Genomic DNA, 19,310 nt, shown 5'->3' with positions numbered 1-19,310 from the left:
CCAAGCATTCCCCATTTCTCCTTCTCCCAAATCCAGTCAGCTGATGTTCTGAAAGAGCTGCAAAATATGGACCTCTACAAATCACGGGACTAGACAATCTGGACCCTTTCTTTCTAAAATGATCTGCCAAAATTGTTGCAACGCATGACGCGTGTCACGCCCTGACGATCGTATGTTTTAAGACTATTCAGTGTTATTGTGAAGGCAATCTGCTGTTCAACCTAAACATAGCGGTCACCCCACCACTGATTTTGTAAAAGTCTGAGGAATGGTGCTGGAGAAATGTAACCACTGTTAAATTCATAGACAGAGCTATGGATGCATCAACGGATCATCCATCAACATTGTAGTTTTATCCGTGTTTTGAGGTTTACACACAGTTTATTTACAATAATGTTGTTTACAAACAATTAAAAACTAAATCTTACATTTTGTGTTCCAATGGGGTACAACTGTTGAATTAAGCTGATGAGGCATTTATAAGTTAGCATCTTTAAGAATGGATTGGTAGACTTGATATCATCAAACAGCTGTGAGAAACTGTGTGTGTGTGTGGTTATGTTTGGTTTTCACCCTCTTATGTGTGTGTGTGTGTGTGTGTGTGTGTGTGTGTGTGTTTGTTTGTGTGTGTGTGTGTGTGTGTGTGTGTGCGCATATCAAATCAAATCAAATCAAATTTTATTTGTCACATACACATGGTTAGCAGGTGTTAATGCGAGTGTAGCGAAATGCTTGTGCTTCTAGTTCCGACAATGCAGTAATAACCAACAAGTAATCTAACTAACAATTCCTAAACTACTGTCTTATACACAGTGTAAGGGGATAAAGAATATGTACATAAGGATATATGAATGAGTGATGGTACAGAGCAGCATAGGCAAGATACAGTAGATGGTATTGAGTACAGTATATACATATGAGATGAGTATGTAAACAAAGTGGCATAGTTAAAGTGGCTAGTGATACATGTATTACATAAGGATGCAGTCGATGATATAGAGTACAGTATATACGTATGCATATGAGATGAATAATGTAGGGTAAGTAACATTATATAAGGTAGCATTGTTTAAAGTGGCTAGTGATATATTTACATCATTTCTCATCAATTCCCATTATTAAAGTGGCTGGAGTTGAGTCAGTGTCAGTGTGTTGGCAGCAGCCACTCAATGTTAGTGGTGGCTGTTTAACAGTCTGATGGCCTTGAGATAGAAGCTGTTTTTCAGTCTCTCGGTCCCAGCTTTGATGCACCTGTACTGACCTCGCCTTCTGGATGATAGCGGGGTGAACAGGCAGTGGCTCGGGTGGTTGATGTCCTTGATGATCTTTATGGCCTTCCTGTAACATCGGGTGGTGTAGGTGTCCTGGAGGGCAGGTAGTTTGCCCCCGGTGATGCGTTGTGCAGACCTCACTACCCTCTAGAGACTTACGGTTGAGGGCGGAGCAGTTGCCGTACCAGGCGGTGATACAGCCCGCCAGGATGCTCTCGATTGTGCATCTGTAGAAGTTTGTGAGTGATTTTGGTGACAAGCCGAATTTCTTCAGCCTCCTGAGGTTGAAGAGGCGCTGCTGCGCCTTCTTCACGATGCTGTCTGTGTGAGTGGACCAATTCAGTTTGTCTGTGATGTGTATGCTGAGGAACTTAAAACTTGCTACTCTCTCCACTACTGTTCCATCGATGTGGATAGGGGGGTGTTCCCTCTGCTGTTTCCTGAAGTCCACAATCATCTCCTTAGTTTTGTTGACGTTGAGTGTGAGGTTATTTTCCTGACACCACACTCCGAGGGCCCTCACCTCCTCCCTGTAGGCCGTCTCGTCGTTGTTTGTAATCAAGCCTACCACTGTTGTGTCGTCCGCAAACTTGATGATTGAGTTGGAGGCGTGCGTGGCCACGCAGTCGTGGGTGAACAGGGAGTACAGGAGAGGGCTCAGAACGCACCCTTGTGGGGCCCCAGTGTTGAGGATCAGCGGGGAGGAGATGTTGTTACCTACCCTCACCACCCGGAGGCGGCCCGTCAGGAAGTCCAGTACCCAGTTGCACAGGGCGGGTTCGAGACCCAGGGTCTCGAGCTTGATGACGAGCTTGGAGGGTACTATGGTGTTGAATGCCGAGCTGTAGTCGATGAACAGCATTCTCACATAGGTATTCCTCTTGTCCAGATGGGTTAGGGCAGTGTGCAGTGTGGTTGAGATTGCATCGTCTGTGGACCTATTTGGGCGGTAAGCAAATTGGAGTGGGTCTAGGGTGTCAGGTAGGGTGGAGGTGATATGGTCCTTGACTAGTCTCTCAAAGTACTTCATGATGACGGAAGTGAGTGCTACGGGCGGTAGTCGTTTAGCTCAGTTACCTTAGCTTTCTTGGGAACAGGAACAATGGTGGCCCTCTTGAAGCATGTGGGAACAGCAGATTGGTATAGGGATTGATTGAATATGTCCGTAAACACACCAGCCAGCTGGTCTGCGCATGCTCTGAGGGCGCGGCTGGGGATGCCGTCTGGGCCTGCAGCCTTGCGAGGGTTAACACGTTTAAATGTTTTACTCACCTTGGCTGCAGTGAAGGAGAGACCGCATGTTTCCTTTGCAGGCCGTGTCAGTGGCACTGTATTGTCCTCAAAGCGTGCAAAAAAATTATTTAGTCTGCCTGGGAGCCTGTGGATAGACAGTAGATGTGCATGTGATTGTGTGTGTGCACACATGTGTGTGTGGGTATGTGTGTGTGTGTTCTCACATCAGTGTGTATCTCCTCAGGATCTGAGGATTCAGGTAGAAGACTACAGGATGGTTTCTGTGAGCTTTGGGATGCTGTGTGTTCTACAAGTCACTCTCAACATCTCCCTAAGACTAGTCTGTGAATGTATTGTTCCCTAATCATTCCACTACATTAGACTTTCACAACAAGGTCCTAAATTCAGATGTTATCTGTGTACAATAGCTAAGTTTCTCCTCTGTTACAGACCAGTTACAATACCCTGACTAAAGAGAGAGACCAGCTAGAGACCAGTTACAACACCCTAACTAAAGAGAGAGACCAGCTACAAACCAGTTACAACACCCTGACTAAAGAAATAGCTACAGAGGGAAAGAGATGATTTTGAAGGCTGGTACTACATCTCAACCAGTTCTAAAAACTGGACAGACAGCAGACAGGACTGTATCAACAGAGTAAGGTCCTTGAGGCCTCATTTATCAATACTACTTAACACATCAGAGTCTAAGCCCTGTTTATTCCAGGGGGAGGCTGACTTCTATTAGCACATACAAACACAATGAATAACAGATTCACTTCATGGAACAACAGACAGTCCAAAGAAATAGCAGAAGGAAGTTTGTTCTGAAATGTCACTATCCACAGGTTAACTGTCAAATCATCTGCTGTCTATTCACAGGTTAACTGTCATAACATCTACTGTCTATCCACAGGTTAACTGTCATAACATCTACTGTCTATCCACAGGTTAACTGTCAAATCATCTACTGTCTATCCACAGGTTAACTGTCATAACATCTACTGTATATCCACAGGTTAGCTGTCATAACATCTACTGTCTATCCACAGGTTATGACAGTTAACCTGTGAATAGACAGTAGATGTTAGGACAGTTAACCTGTGGATAGACAGTAGATGTTATGACAGTTAACCTGTGGATAGACAGTAGATGCTATGACAGTTAACCTGTGGATAGACAGTAGATGCTATGACAGTTAACCTGTGGATAGACAGTAGATGTTATGACAGATAACCTGTGAATAGACAGTAGATGATATGACAGTTCATCTGTGGATAGACAGTAGATGCTACCTCTGTCAGCTAGGGGGCACTATTTTTACGTTTGGAAAAATAATGTTCCCAAAGTTAACGACCTATTTCTCAGGCCCAGATGCTAGAATATGCATATAATTGACAGATAGGATAGAAAACAATCTAAAGTTTCCAAAACTGTCAAAATATTGTCTGTGATTATAACGGAACTGATATTGCAGGGGAAAACCTGAGGAAAATCAAACCAGGAAGTGGCTTCTATTTTGAAAGCTCCATGTGCCATAGCCTGCCTTAGCTCTATTTAAAGGGATATAAACCAGATTCCTTTTCCTATCGCTTCCTCAATGTGTCAACAGTCTTCAGACATAGTTTCAGGGTTTTATTTTGAAAAATTAGCGAGAAAGATAACATCGTGTCAGTGGATAGCTGGGTGTTCGCATGAGTGTTGCTTGCGCAACAGAGTGGGGCAGCCATTGTCTCTCCCTCTCCTACTGAAAAAGAGACAGTCGCAGTTGATATATTATTGATTCAATATTTTTAAAACAACCTGAGGATTGATTATAAAAAAACATTTTACATGTTTCTGTGGACATTATGGATACTTTTTGGAATTTTCGTCTGCGTTGTCGTGACCGTTCGAGCCTGTGGTTTTCTGAACATAACGCGCCAAACAAATGGAGGTATTTTGGATATAAAAATAATCTTTATGGAACAAAAGTAACATTTATTGTGTAACTGGGAGTTTCGTGAGTGAAAACATCTGAAGATCATCAAAGGTAAGAGATTAATTTGATTGCTTTTCTGATTTTCATGACCAAGCTACTTTGACGCTAGGTATTCATAATGTTTTGTCTAGTGATCGATACATTTACACAAACGCTTTGATTGCTTTCACTGTAAAGCATATCTTTAAAATCTGACACGACAGGTGGATTAACAACAAGCTCAACTGTGTTTTGCTCTATTGCACTTGTTATTTCATAAATATAAACATTTTTAGTCATTTCTTTTGAATGTGGCGCTCAGCAATTTAGCGGTTGTTGATGAAAATGATCCCGCTAACGGGATGGTTGCGTCAAGAAATTAATCTATGAATTAACTGTTGATGTTAATACAGTTAACCTGTGGGTAGAAAGCAGATGATATGACAGTTAATCTCTGGATGGACAGTCGATGTTATGACAGTTCATCTGTGGATAGACAGTAGATGTTATGACAGTTAATCTGTGGATAGACAGTAGATGTTATAACAGTTAATCTGTGGATAGACAGTAGATGTTATGACAGTTAACCTGTGGATAGACAGTAGATGTTATAACAGTTAATCTGTGGATAGACAGTAGATGTTATGACAGTTAACCTGTGGATAGACAGTAGATGTTATGACAGTTAATCTGTGGATAGACAGTAGATGTTATGACAGTGAACCTGTGGATAGACAGTAGATGTTATGACTGTTCACTGCCACCCTATGACCTCTGTTGTCTCTGCTAGTTGACATGATGTCTGCTGAAAGCTTCCTTCATTACCAAGTCCCGCCGTCTCTCTCCTCCAATCCCACTCATGACATTGGCCACGTTCCAGATTGACTACATTGAAGTCGCCTGCCAGATCTCACAATGTCTGGATTGGTGTTTAACACATCAGTTAATAACATCATGTTGTACAGTATTTCTGATGCCCATTTGTTGATGTGTGCAACTCAACTACAATATAGTCGGTCTTGAACGAGACTGTTCTCTCCTCATTGTAGTTGATAGATTGATTAGTTCTGAGCTCTGACTTCACATATACAGGAAACTACTAACCCTGCTACTGTTCTCCCTCCCATCTCACTCTGACCTCACAGATACAGGAAACTACTAACCCTGCTACTGTTCTCCCTCCCATCTCACTCTGACCTCACAGATACAGGAAACTACTAACCCTGCTACTGTTCTCCCTCCCATCTCACTCTGACCTCACAGATACAGGAAACTACTAACCCTGCTACTGTTCTCCCTCCCATCTCACTCTGACCTCACAGATACAGGAAACTACTAACCCTGCTACTGTTCTCCCTCCCATCTCACTCTGACAGCCACAGTTTCCTCTTCTCTCTCTGGTTGGACAGCATACGTTTTACTCTTTGGCCTCAAGTATATTTCAAAGCCATGTCTTAGTGTTACTTTGGTGTAAAACTATGTCTAATGATTCATTTGAAAGTCAACAATAGGTTTTTCTATATGTCCTGCAAACATTTCTGAAAACCTGTTTTTGTTTTGTCATTATGGAGTATTGTGATGTCATTATGGGGTATTGTGATGTCATTATGGGGTATTGTGATGTCATTATGGGGTATGGTGTGTAGATTGATGAGGGGAAAAAAACTATGCAATCAATTTTTAGACTAAAACTGTAAGGTAACAAAATGTGAAACAAGTCAAGGGGTCTGAATACTTTCTGAATGCACTGTACAGTAAATGGTATTTGGTGACCAGTCAAACTCTGGGGGGACGTTTCCTCTAGGTAAGGATCTATGATCAGCAATCCTTTCCCTGATCCTAACCTTAACCATTTGTGGTGGAAATGCAAAACTGACCCAAGATCAGAGTTTAGGGACAACTTCCCCCTACACCACCGTTCACAGAGTGAGATCCATAATGTGCCCTCCATTTGAAGGCTGGGGGTGCTGTAAACTCAGTCAGGATATATGTAGTGTATATGTCAATTAACAGAATCCCCATTTATTTTAGCACATCCAAAATTGGGACTCTGTGAATTCACACATAATGTACATCATATAGCATGATTTAGAGTCATATCATGTTGTATATTATCACACTAAGGCTGGTGGGAGTCATATCATGTATTATATTATTAAACTAAGTCTGTTGGGAGTCATATCATGTATTATATTATCACACTAAGGCTGGTGGGAGTCATATCATGTATTATATTATTAAACTAAGTCTGTTGGGAGTCATATCATGTATAATATTATCACACTAAGGCTGGTGGGAGTCATATCATGTATTATATTATCATACTAAGGCTGGTGGGAGTCATGTCATGAATTATATTATCAAACTAAGGCTGGTGGGAGTCATATCATGTATTATATTATTAAACTAAGTCTGTTGGGAGTCATATCATGTATTATATTATCAAGGATGGTGGGAGTCATATCATGTAGTATACAGTGCCTTGCGAAAGTATTCGGCCCCCTTGAACTTTGCGACCTTTTGCTACATTTCAGGCATCAAACATAAAGATATAAAACTGTATTTTTTTGTGAAGAATCAACAACAAGTGGGGCACAATCATGAAGTGGAACGACATTTATTGGATATTTCAAACTTTTTTAACAAATCGAAAACTGAAAAATTGGGCGTGCAAAATTATTCAGACCCTTTACTTTCAGTGCCTCAAACTCTCTCCAGAGGTTCAGTGAGGATCTCTGAATGATCCAATGTTTACCTAAATGACTAATGATGAGAAATACAATCCACCTGTGTGTAATCAAGTCTCCGTATAAATGCAGTTTTATATCTTTATGTTTGAAGCCTGAAATGTGGCAAAAGGTTGCAAAGTTCAAGGGGTCCGAATACTTTCGCAAGGCACTGTATTATCACACTAAGGCTGGTGGGAGTCATGTATGTATTATATTATCAAACTAAGGCTGGTGGGAGTCATATCATATATTATATTATCAAACTTAAGCTGGTGGGAGTCATATCATGTATTATATTATCAAACTAAGTCTGGTGGGAGTCATATCATATATTATATTATCAAACTTAGGCTGGTGGGAGTCATATCATGTATTATATTATCAAACGAAGACTGGTGGGAGTCATATCATGTATTATATTATCAAACTAACACTGGTGGGAGTCATATCATGTATTATATTATCAAACTAACACTGGTGGGAGTCACTAATGCTGGTGCAAGTCACATGGTGGCCAGTGTTGCGTTAATTTCCCACTTTGGTTGACTGATAAAGAGTTTCACTACCTAAAGTCACATACGCAGGACAGTGCAGGGAGAAGACACAGCTACAGACGTATATTAGAGTTGAAGTAAGGAGTAGAAGTTACTGTATTTGAGCACAAGTGTGTTAAGATGTCAGAGGGAGTCTATGAAAACTCAGATGGATTTGAAGACAACAAACCTGATGAAATAAACACAGACATTGATGACCAATTATATGGCAACGTAGGAGCCTTCAAACCCAGTCGAAGTGATGGAGGTGTTGCTTCAGGTAAGATTGCATGAACACACACACACACACACACCACACAATATATTAAACAGGTGAGATTACCCTGTATTACTAAACCATCATTTGTTTGGTGTGGATGATACTGTAAAACATATTACCAAAGATCTTTAATCATTTGTGATGGAGTACATTTTCATTGGTGGAAGAGACCCTCTGGAGTTGCTGCAGTGTGTCTGAGGCTGCTATGTGTGTCCTAATAACCTTGGACAGTCGGTCTTTGTTGTGAAGTTACATATAAGCACAATATCAAATGCTCATATTTGATTGTTGTTCCCCCATATGGGTCTCAAAAGAGTGAAGTGAAGTGGATCTTTTCAGTGGTTCAACCAGCTGTCACTCAAACTCAACCAATCAGATTCATTTAGAGAGAAGAGAGCTGCGGCCAGTTATGTGGCCATCTCATCCTCTCTGGTTAAGCCTTCCCACCCTCAATATCCACTTGGAGCAGTTTGTAGTGTCACATCTATTGTCTGGACATTATAGTGACCCATGTTTGTAGTTCTGGACCTCCTGAACATGTCGATGTATATTTGGGAGTAAACAGAGGGTCCAAATCAGCAGAAAGGTGAAAGGAAGGAGGAGTTCTGGAAACTCCCTGAATTATCTTCGGGCTGTTACATATGATATTTAATATATGTTAACAGCTAGTCTTTGTTCTCCACTTCCCATCTATGATCTATATCTTCCTGGTATGATAGTGTCCTGTCCATCATCACAAATAGCAAGTACCATTCCCTGGGCAGGAGGACTGTGTTGAGATATACTCTGGACAAGATGACCATGTAGAGACATGGAATGATTTATATTGTTCTGCAGAAAATGGTTTAACAATAACCACTATAACAATCTCTCACAAGCACACAAGTATGCCAACGTGTTCTATTTTTTGCATTAGCATAGCCACATCTACCCGTGTCATATATATGATACTTCCCTAGAGTTAACAGCTACAGCAGTCATACAGACAGACACACAGATGACTCAGAGACAGAGATATCACGAGAAGCAGAGACTTAACGGATAGAGGTCTTGCAGTTGACGTACGACTCCACCTGGCGGCCATGTTGGAAGACCACCACATTAATTCTAGAAGCAGAGACTTAATGTACAGTAGACCCACATAGAAAGAAAGACCCACGTATTGTTAAAGATGTCAAAGGTCATCTATGCTGAGCCAGATATGAACAAGAAGGTAAAGTTTGACAGAGGTGAGATGAAGGAGAGGATTGTGGATATCTATGTCAGTGCAGTCACCCAGAGAGACGGTGAGACCAGCACCAAGAGAGAACAGTCAGCAGACACTGCTCCTAATAATGGACCAGGAGGCCAGCAAACAGGTAACACACACACAAAAAACATAAAAGTCTCTTGTATGTGTCCACAGAGCCTGATAGCTCAGTGAAGAGACCCTTCCTAGTTGCTGCAGTGTGTCTGGGGCTTTTTTCTCTCATTTTGTCTGTCAGAGTTGAAGTGTACCTATGATGAAAATTACAGGCCTCTCTCATCTTTTTAAGTGGGAGAACTTGCACAATTGGTGGCTGACTAAATACTTTTCTGCCCCACTGTATTTGCTTCCGTTTAAGAAACATTTTTCAGAATGAAATGAATAGACTCCTGATCACGTGTTAACACAGTTCACTTTCATAGCAGCCACTTTGTATTCCTTCTCCCAACTATGCGCTCTCCCCCTCTCACCATTTCCCTTCGCGTGTGGACTTCAATGCAAATCACATCAGCTGTGTGTGAACAGCCGAACAAAAACTTTCCAAGCAAATCATATCATAACCGGTACACACAGCCTACATCGTTGTCACCATATTAGCTAAAGTAACATCATAGTCAACATCAGTGGTGATTTTGCAATGTAAATCTTGGTGGGGAAAAATCTAATTCAAACTCCAGCGAAACCACTGCAAAACACAACACTAAACAATACATTAGTTGGACTATAACTGTGACAAACGGTGCATACAAATTGTTAGGGCCTACATAAAGCTGTCCCAACAGCAGAGTCCCAGCAGCAGTCCCAACACCTTTCCACTGCTACACCTGGCTATCAGCAGAGCCTTGTCTGGTAGCGAAATTTTGCTGGCTGCCTGACCACCACATTAAACTCTGAGCTAGACTGAAACACCTGCAGTTTGGAGCTGCCTTACTCAACAAACCATTTTTGTATGCAGCTTTATTAACTCATTGATTTCTTTTTAACATTGTTTGCAAACTGATATGCAACACGAATGAATGCCAAAATAACATGCAAAAAAATAGGTCAAATATGAATGATGGGTCACCACTGCAACAGAGGTAGTTTTGTATTGTTCAGTTTCAGGACTTGTGTTTGCAGACTGTCTGATAAAATCTACTTAAACCTAATCAGAGATCTGACTTTACAAGGAGACATGACTACAAACCATGTTCCCACACTGAAGCACCACATACAGTGGGGAGAACAAGTATTTGATACACTGCCAATTTTGCAGGTTTTCCCTACTTACAAAGCATGTAGAGGTCTGTACATGTTAATCATCGGTACACTTCAACTGTGAGAGACGGAATCTAAAACAAAAATCCAGAAAAATCTCATTGTATGATTTTAATTCATTTGCATTTTATTGCATGACATAAGTAGTTGATACATCAGAAAAGCAGAACTTAATATTTGGTACAGAAACCTTTGTTTGCAATTACAGAGATCATACGTTTCCTGTAGTTCTTGACCAGGTTTGCACACACTGCAGCAGGGATTTTGGCCCACATACAGACCTTTTCCAGATCCTTCACGTTTCGGGGCTGTCGCTGGGCAATACGGACTTTCAGCTCCCTCCGAAGATTTTCTATTGGGTTAAGGTCTGGAGACTGGCTAGGCCACTCCAGGACCTTGAGATGCTTCTTACGGAGCCACTCCTTAGCTGTCCTGGCTGTATGTTTCGGGTCGTTGTCATGCTGGAAGACCCAGCCATGACCCATCTTCAATGCTCTTAATGAGGGAAGGAGGTTGTTGGCCAAGATCTCGCGATACATGGCCCCATCCAACCTCCCCTCAATACGGTGCAGTCGTCCTGTCTCTTTTGCATAAAAGCATCCCCAAAGAATGATGTTTCCACCTCCATGCTTCACAGTTGGGATGGTGTTCTTGGGGTTGTACTCAACCTTCTTCTTCCTCCAAACACGGCAAGTGAAGTTTAGACCAGAAAGCTATATTTTTGTCTCATAAGACCACATGACCTTGTCCCATTCCTCCTCTGAATCATCCAGATGGTCATTGGCAAACTTCAGATGGGCCTGGACATGCGCAGGCTTGGGCAGAGGGACCTTGCGTGCGCTGAAGGATTTTAATCCATGACGGCGTAGTGTGTTACTACTGGTTTTCTTTGAGACTGTGGTCCCAGCTCTCTTCGGGTCATTGACCAGGTCCTGCCGTGTAGATCTGGGCTGAACCTCACTTTCCTCATGGTCATTGATGCCCCACGAGGTGAGATCTTGCATGGAGCCCCAGACCGAGGGTGAATGCCCGTCATCTTGAACTTCTTCCATTTTCTAATAATTGTGCCAAAAGTTGTTGCCTTCTCACCAAGCTGCTTGCCTATTGTCCTGTAGCCCATCCCAGCCTTGTGCAGGTCTACAATTTTATCCCTGAGGTCCTTACACAGCTCTCTAGTCTTGGCCATTGTGGAGAGGTCGGAGTCTGTTTGATTGAGTGTGTGGACAGGTGTCTTTTATACAGGTAACGAGTTCAAACAGGTGCAGTTAATAAAGGTAATGAGTGGAGAACAGGGGGGCTTCTTAAAGAAAAACTAACAGGTCTGTGAGAGCCGGAATTCTTACTGGTTGGTAGGTGATCAAATACTTATGTCATGCAATACAATGCAAATTAATTACTTAAAAATCATACAATGTGATTTTCTGGATTTTTGTTTTAGATTACGTCTCTCACAGTTGAAGTGTACCTATGATATAAATTACAGATCTCTACATGTGTATCAAATACTTGTTCTCCCCACTGTATGTGCACAGACCTTCATGTCTGAACATCAGTGGTGTATAACCAGCCAGGATATGTTACTGTATAACCAGACAGGATATGTTACTGTATAACCAGCCAGGATATATTACTGTACAACCAGACAGGACATGTTACTGTATAACCAGCCAGGATATGTTACTGTATAACCAGGCAGGACATGTTACTGTACAACCAGACAGGACATGTTACTGTATAACCAGCCAGGACATGTAACTGTACAACAAGACAGGACATGGTACTGTACAACCAGACAGGACATGTTACTGTATAACCAGCCAGGACATGTTACTGTACAACCAGACAGGACATGTTACTGTATAACCAGCCAGGAAATGTTAGTGTATAACCAGCCAGGACATGTTACTGTATAACCAGACATGACATGTTACTGTATAACCAGACATGACATGTTACTGTATAACTAGCCAGGATATGTTACTGTACAACCAGAGGACATGTTACTGTATAACCAGCCAGGACATGTTACTGTATAACCAGCCAGGACATGTTACTGTATAACCAGACATGACATGATACTGTATAACCAGCCAGGACATGTTACTGTATAACCAGCCAGGACATGTTACTGTATAACCAGCCAGGACATGTTACTGTATAACCAGCTTTGGACTCTCGGTACTGGGGGCCTCCTCTGGGTGAACGTTTGGTTTTTTACCCCAGCACCACACAGCTGATTCTAATCATCAAAGCTTGATGATGAGTTGGTTATTTGAATCAGCTGTGTAGTTCTAGGGCAACAACCAAAACGTTCGCCAAGGGGGGCACCAGGACCGAGTTTGAGAAACTCTGCTTTAAGGCACTGTAGCTAGAATCAGAAATAATTGTTTAAAATGTGTGAGTCCATCTATAACAATCCAGATATGACCAATAAGGTTTGACAGAAGTGAGATGGAGGAGATGATTGTGGATATCTACAACAGTGCAGACACAATGGGGGGAACAGTGAGATCAGCACCATGACACATCTGCAGAAAGGCCAGCTACAAGCCAGTTAAAAACACCTTTACAGAGGAAAGAGACCAACTACAGACAAACTAGAACAACCTGACTGAAGTGAGAGATTAGCCATAGACCAGTTACATCAACCTGCCTGAGGAGAGAGAACAGCTACAGACCAGTTACAACAACTTAACTGAAGAGTGATACAAGCTACAGATAAGTTATAACACCATGACTAATGAAAGAGACCACCTACAGACAAGCTACAACAAGTTGACTAAAGAGAGGCCAGCTACAGAGGAAGAGAGATGGTTTTGAAAGTTTTCTTATTGCAGTTTAACGAAGGCTCGGCCCAGAAAGACAATTTTCCAAACACGGCCACATTGAGAATCCAAATGAGAAAATTAGAAATAAGACACTGAAGTCATCACATTTGTGCACAAAACATCCATTGAATTATTGAAATATTTGTTGTTGAGGCTGATTTTTAAAAAACATGTTATATTCATCCAATGTCTGGCATGTTTTTGGATGACTTAATGACAATGTTGCTGCTAACACTATTCCCTGTGCACTTAGTGTTACTGCACATGTGATGTTGGCTGTGTAAACCGGATGCACCCGGGATATAGACGTCCATGAATCTGATTATGCGAACATGATTACCTTGATAACAACGGGCGGACATCTTGGATGCAGTCTCCAGCTGTTATTGTACCTCAGTGGTCTCCTTCGACATACCATTAGCATGGAGCTCGTCAAACTTGCAGCTCTCTGCCAACCTAACCGAAGATGTCAAAGAGACGCGCATCGTTTTAGTCACCCTATGCCAGGGCAACGGGGCCCTCAACACTTCTACAAAGGTGGGCCCCAGGGCCAAGAATGTGACCCGGGTGGTCTACAGTGCCACCTGCGGTTCAAAGAAGGCAGAGCCGGTGGTAGTGGACAGTGCAGACAACGTGGGAGTGGTTGTGAACTCTACAACCCAGGGCCGGTTTCCCAAAAGCATCTTAAGTCGAAGTCCATCATTATTACCACAGGATCCTATTGTAGTTAGTACTACATCCATCCAGGTCTCTGTCACCAACACTACAGCTGTACCTGTAGTTAGTACTACATCCACCCAGGTCTCTGTCACCAACACTACAGCTGTACCTGTAGTTAGTACTACATCCACCCAGGTCTCTGTCACCAACACTACAGCTGTACCTGTAGTTAGTACTACATCCATCCAGGTCTCTGTCACCAACACTACAGCTGTACCTGTAGTTAGTACTACATCCACCCAGGTCTCTGTCACCAATACCACAGTTGTACCTGTAGTTAGTACGACATCCACCCAGGTCTCTGTCACCAACACTACAGCTGTACCTGTAGTTAGTACTACATCCACCCAGGTCTCTGTCACCAACACTACAGCTGTACCTGTAGTTAATACTACATCCACCCAGGTCTCTGTCACCAACACTACAGCTGTACCTGTTGTTAGTACTACATCCACCCAGGTCTCTGTCACCAACACTACAGCTGTACCTGTAGTTAGTACTACATCCACCCAGGTCTCTGTCACCAACACTTCAGCTGTAGCTGTAGTTAGTACTACATCCACCAGAGGGCCACCTTTGACTCTCTCCCTGTATCGAATGGTCAGTGTGATGTTCTCTCCTCCTGTGGAATAGAGTAGAGCTGTAGAGTTGTATAATAGTTCATGTTGGTAGATGTCATGTGGAACAATGGAATCTGTGCAGAGAGAGTTGTGTCGTTAGATGTAACCAGTATGTATATGTTATGTTGTACTGAAAGACAGGGTGGAGATATGAACTTCTTGTCATAAAACATGTGAAGTGTTTTCATTCTTCTTTCTATTCTATTAAGTCTGTCAAACTGAATCTATGGAGATATTGTCAGAACTTCTATTTTTCATTCTGATTAAATCTTCACAGTCAACATAGATAGGACAAAGACCCTGATATGATCATTGTTGCCATTCACACTCCTTGGCAGATCTAGGATCAGGATCACACAGATCTAGGATCAGCTTTCCTTCCCCCAAACCTAACCTTAACCATTTGTGGTGGAAATGCAAAACCGACCTAAGATCAGCGTCTAGGGACAACTTCCCCTACACCACCGTTCACAGTGTGAAAGCCATAGTCTCCATGGTCTCCATTTGAAGGCTGGTTGTGCTGTAAACTCAGGATATTTGTAGTTTATATGCCAATTAACAGGATCCCCATTTATTTTAGCAGATCCAATATTGGGTCCCTGTCAATTCACACATAATGTGTGTTTTTCACTGATTAGAAACTAAAGCTGGAACAAGTCACATGGTGGCCAATGTTGTGTGGATTTGACAGTTTCCCCTTCACTGTGGTTGACAGTTAAAAAAAAGTGACACTACCATTAGTTACACAGACGCAGGACAGTGCAGGGACAAGACACAGAGTTGAGGTTAGAAGTAGAAGTTACTGTGTTTCACCACAAGTGTTTAATTATGTCAGAGGGAGTCTATAAATCCCAGATGGATTTAATGACGATGAGCCTGATGCAATGAAGAACACAGACATTGATGGAAAATTATATGCCAACGTAAGAGCCTTCAAGTCCAGTACAAGAGATGGAGTTGTTGCTTCAGGTAAGATTCCATATGCAAACGCACACACTTACTTTAATAATTTGTGATTCAGCACATGTTCAGTGGTGGAAGAGACCCTCTGGAGTTGCTGCAGTGTGTCTGGGGCTGCTGTGTGTTCTCCTACTGGCTGGGATCATAGGCCTGTCTGTCTACTGTAAGTTTACTGTGTTTTTACTGAGACTTAAGTAGCCTACTAAATTATACTTACTCATTAATGGTGTTTTACATGTTTGATGAACTTTTCCCTTTTACAGATGGAGTCACTGATCATCACAACTCAGCACAGATAGACCAGCTTCAGACCAGTTACAACACCCTGACTAAAGAGAGAGACCAGCTTCAGACCAGTTACAACAGCCTGACTAAAGAGAGAGACCAGCTTCAGACAAGTTACAACACCCTGACTAAAGAGAGAGACCAGCTTCAGACCAGTTACAACACCCGGACTAAAGAGAGAAACCAGCTTCAGACCAGTTACAACACCCTGACTAAAGAGAGAGACCAGCTTCAGACAAGTTACAACACCCTGACTAAAGAGAGAGACCAGCTACATTCTGACAGAGTTTTTCTTAGCGGGAGGCTTACCAATCTCAGTGAGTAAACCTACAGTAATAAATTATTATTATTATCATGTGTCTGTATTTTTTCATTAAGTGTACATCGTGATAAGTTGAAGGAAATTCATGTTTTCATCTTGAAGAACAAACCTGTCCTGAAGGCTGGCAGAAGTTTGAATCCAGTTGGTACTTCCTGTCCACTGAGACTAAAACCTGGAATGAGAGCAGAAAGGACTGTCTGGAGAGAGGAGCAGACCTGGTGATCACAAACAGTGACAAGGAACAGGTGAGAGAGAGAGAGAGAGAGAGAGAGAGAGAGAGAGAGAGAGAGAGATAGAGGATATGGGTGTTCAGTGGGTAGATATGATCAAATATATGTATCTTTCTCAACAACAGGAGTTTCTCTTCAACCTCAACAAGGGAGTCTGGATTGGTCTGACTGACTCTGTTACTGAGGGGACCTGGAGATGGGTGGACAGCTCCCCACTGACAAACCCAAGGTAATACACTACTGCTATAATAACACTGACCAACCCAAGATAATATATTACTGCTCTAATAACACTGACCAACCCAAGGTAATACACTACTGCTCTAATAACACTGACCAACCCAAGGTAATATACTACTGCTCTAATAACACTGACCAACCCAAGGTAATATACTACTACTCTAATAACACTGACCAACCCAAGGTAATATACTACTGTTATAATAACACTGACCAACCCAAGGTAATATACTACTACTCTAATAACACTGACCAACCCAAGGTAATACACTACTGCTATAATAACACTGACCAACCCAAGGTAATACACTACTGCTCTAATAACGGCAGGGTTAGCGTTGGACTAGTAACCAAAAGGTTGCAAGTTCGAATCCCTGAGCTGACCCTGAACAGGCAGTTAACCCACTGTTCCTAGGCTGCAATTGAAAATAAGAATTTGTTCTTAATTGACTTGCCTAGTAAAATGAAGGTAAAATAAAAAAAATTAACACTGACCACAGTGATATCTGACTGTTGTTAACCCTGTGGGTACTGGTATTAACCATGATATCTGACTGTTGTTAACCCTGTAGGTACTGGTATTAACCATGATATCTGACTGTTGTTAACCCTGTAGGTACTGGTATTAACCATGATATCTGACTGTTGTTAACCCTGTAGGTACTGGTATTAACCATGATATCTGACTGTTGTTAACCCTGTAGGTACTGGTATTAACCATGATATCTGACTGTTGTTAACCCTGTAGGTACTGGCGTAAACCACAGCCTGATAATGGTGCTGGCAGACCAGAATATGGTGAGGAGGACTGTGTTGAGATACGTAAAGATCAGCGTCCTCTGGAGGCATGGAATGACTTGTCATGTGACAGAAAAATCTACTGGGTTTGTGAGAAAGTTGTTTAACATCACCATGACAACATACTGTAACACATACAGCAGCACACAGTGCACGAAACTTCCTCCTTCATTCTCTCGCTCTCTCTGTGTGTCTCTCTCTCTGTAGCTCTCTGTCTCTCTCTCTCTCACTCTCTCTCTCACAGACATTCTCTCTCTGTCTCAAACCCTCACACACACATGCACACACACTGCGTGCACACATGCATGCAAACGCATCTATTGTTGTGTTTATTTGCAGTATTATATTAATACAAGGCCTACTTATTTCCTGTTTGTAACTTCCTGTGTTTTATACCTCCTCAGGTTCAACATGAAGTCAGTACATTTGACTTTTCCATACACATAATTTCTAATTCAAATATATTCTACAGATATTTACATGCTCCAATTTAGGCCTGGTGATAACATTCTCAACACCATTACATACACTGTATAGGAGTTGACTGTATCACCAATCAATGAGTGTAGTAGAGATATCAAAGAATGTTACTTAATAATATTTAACAGTCAGTCTTTGTTGTCAATTTACATATAAGCACAATATCAAATGCTCATATTTGACTGTTGTTCTCCTATATGGGTCCCAAAAGATGGAAGTGTAGTGGATATTTTCAGTGGTTCAACTAGATGTCACTCAAAAACTCCTCAACCAATCAGGTTCATTAAGAGAAAGGGTGGCAGGTAGCCTAGCGGTTAAGATCGTTGGGCCAGGAACCGAAAGGTTGTTGGTTCAAATTCCTGAGACGACTATTTGGAAAATCTGTAGATGTGCCCTTGAGCAAGGCACTTAACTCTAATTGCTCCTGTAAGTCGCTCTGGATAAGAGTGTCTGCTAAATGACTGAACTGTAAATGCAGAGGAGAGACATGGGGGTTACTGTTGTCATCTCATCCTCACTGGTTAAAACTACCCACCCTCAATATCCACTAGGAGCAGTTTGTAGTGTCCCATCTATTGTCTGGACATTATAATGACCCATGTTTGTAGTCCTGGACCTCCTGAACATGTTGATGTATATTTGGGAGTAAACAGAGGGTCCAAATCAGCAGAAAGGTGAAAGGAAGGAGGAGTTCTGGAAACTCCCTGAATTATCTTGGGGCTGTTACATATGATATTTAATACATGTTAACAGCTAGTCTTTGTTCTCCACTTCCCCTCTATGATCTATATCTTCCTGGTATGATAGTGTCCTGTCCATCATCACAAATAGCAAGTCAGGTTCCCTGGGCAGGAGGACTGTGTTGAGATATACTCTGTACAAGCTGACCATGTAGAGACATGGAATGATTTATATTGTGCTGCAGAAAATGGTTTAACAATAACCACTGTAACAATCTCACACACACACACACACACACACACACACACACTGTTTACTCCCAAATATACATCAACATGTTCAGGAGGTCCAGGACTACAAACATGATAATGATAACTACAATCATTATAATGTCCAGACAATAGATGTGACACTACAGTATGCACACAAGTAAGTAAACTTGTTCTATGTTTTGTATTAGCATAGCCACAACTACCATTTCATCATTTTGATACTTCGCTAGAGTTAACACCTTCAACAGTCACACAGACAGAGACACACAGATGACTCAGAGACAGACATGTCACCAGAAGCAGAGACTTAACGTATAGAGGTCTTGCAGTTGACGTACGACGCCTCCTGGTGGCCATGTTGGAAG

General features: G+C 42.0%; 1 protein-coding gene across 1 annotated transcript; it reads left to right on the top strand.

Moving 5' to 3' along the window:
* Positions 1-7,787: 7,787 nt before the first annotated feature.
* LOC135535819 (C-type lectin domain family 4 member M-like) lies at positions 7,788-18,963 on the top strand. The gene is made up of 6 exons (XM_064962248.1): positions 7,788-8,006; positions 15,699-15,800; positions 15,901-16,239; positions 16,347-16,489; positions 16,600-16,703; positions 17,463-18,963. The coding sequence occupies exons 1-6, from the start codon at positions 7,868-7,870 to the stop codon at positions 17,617-17,619; spliced, it is 984 nt and encodes a 327-aa protein (XP_064818320.1). The 5' UTR covers positions 7,788-7,867; the 3' UTR covers positions 17,620-18,963.
* Positions 18,964-19,310: the final 347 nt, after the last annotated feature.

Source organism: Oncorhynchus masou, unplaced genomic scaffold (assembly GCF_036934945.1).
Source record: "Oncorhynchus masou masou isolate Uvic2021 unplaced genomic scaffold, UVic_Omas_1.1 unplaced_scaffold_518, whole genome shotgun sequence".
In the NCBI taxonomy this organism is placed as follows: Eukaryota; Metazoa; Chordata; class Actinopteri; order Salmoniformes; family Salmonidae; genus Oncorhynchus; species Oncorhynchus masou.
The sequence above is the reverse complement of the archived record's forward strand: the minus strand, read 5'-3'. Positions and strand labels throughout refer to the sequence as shown.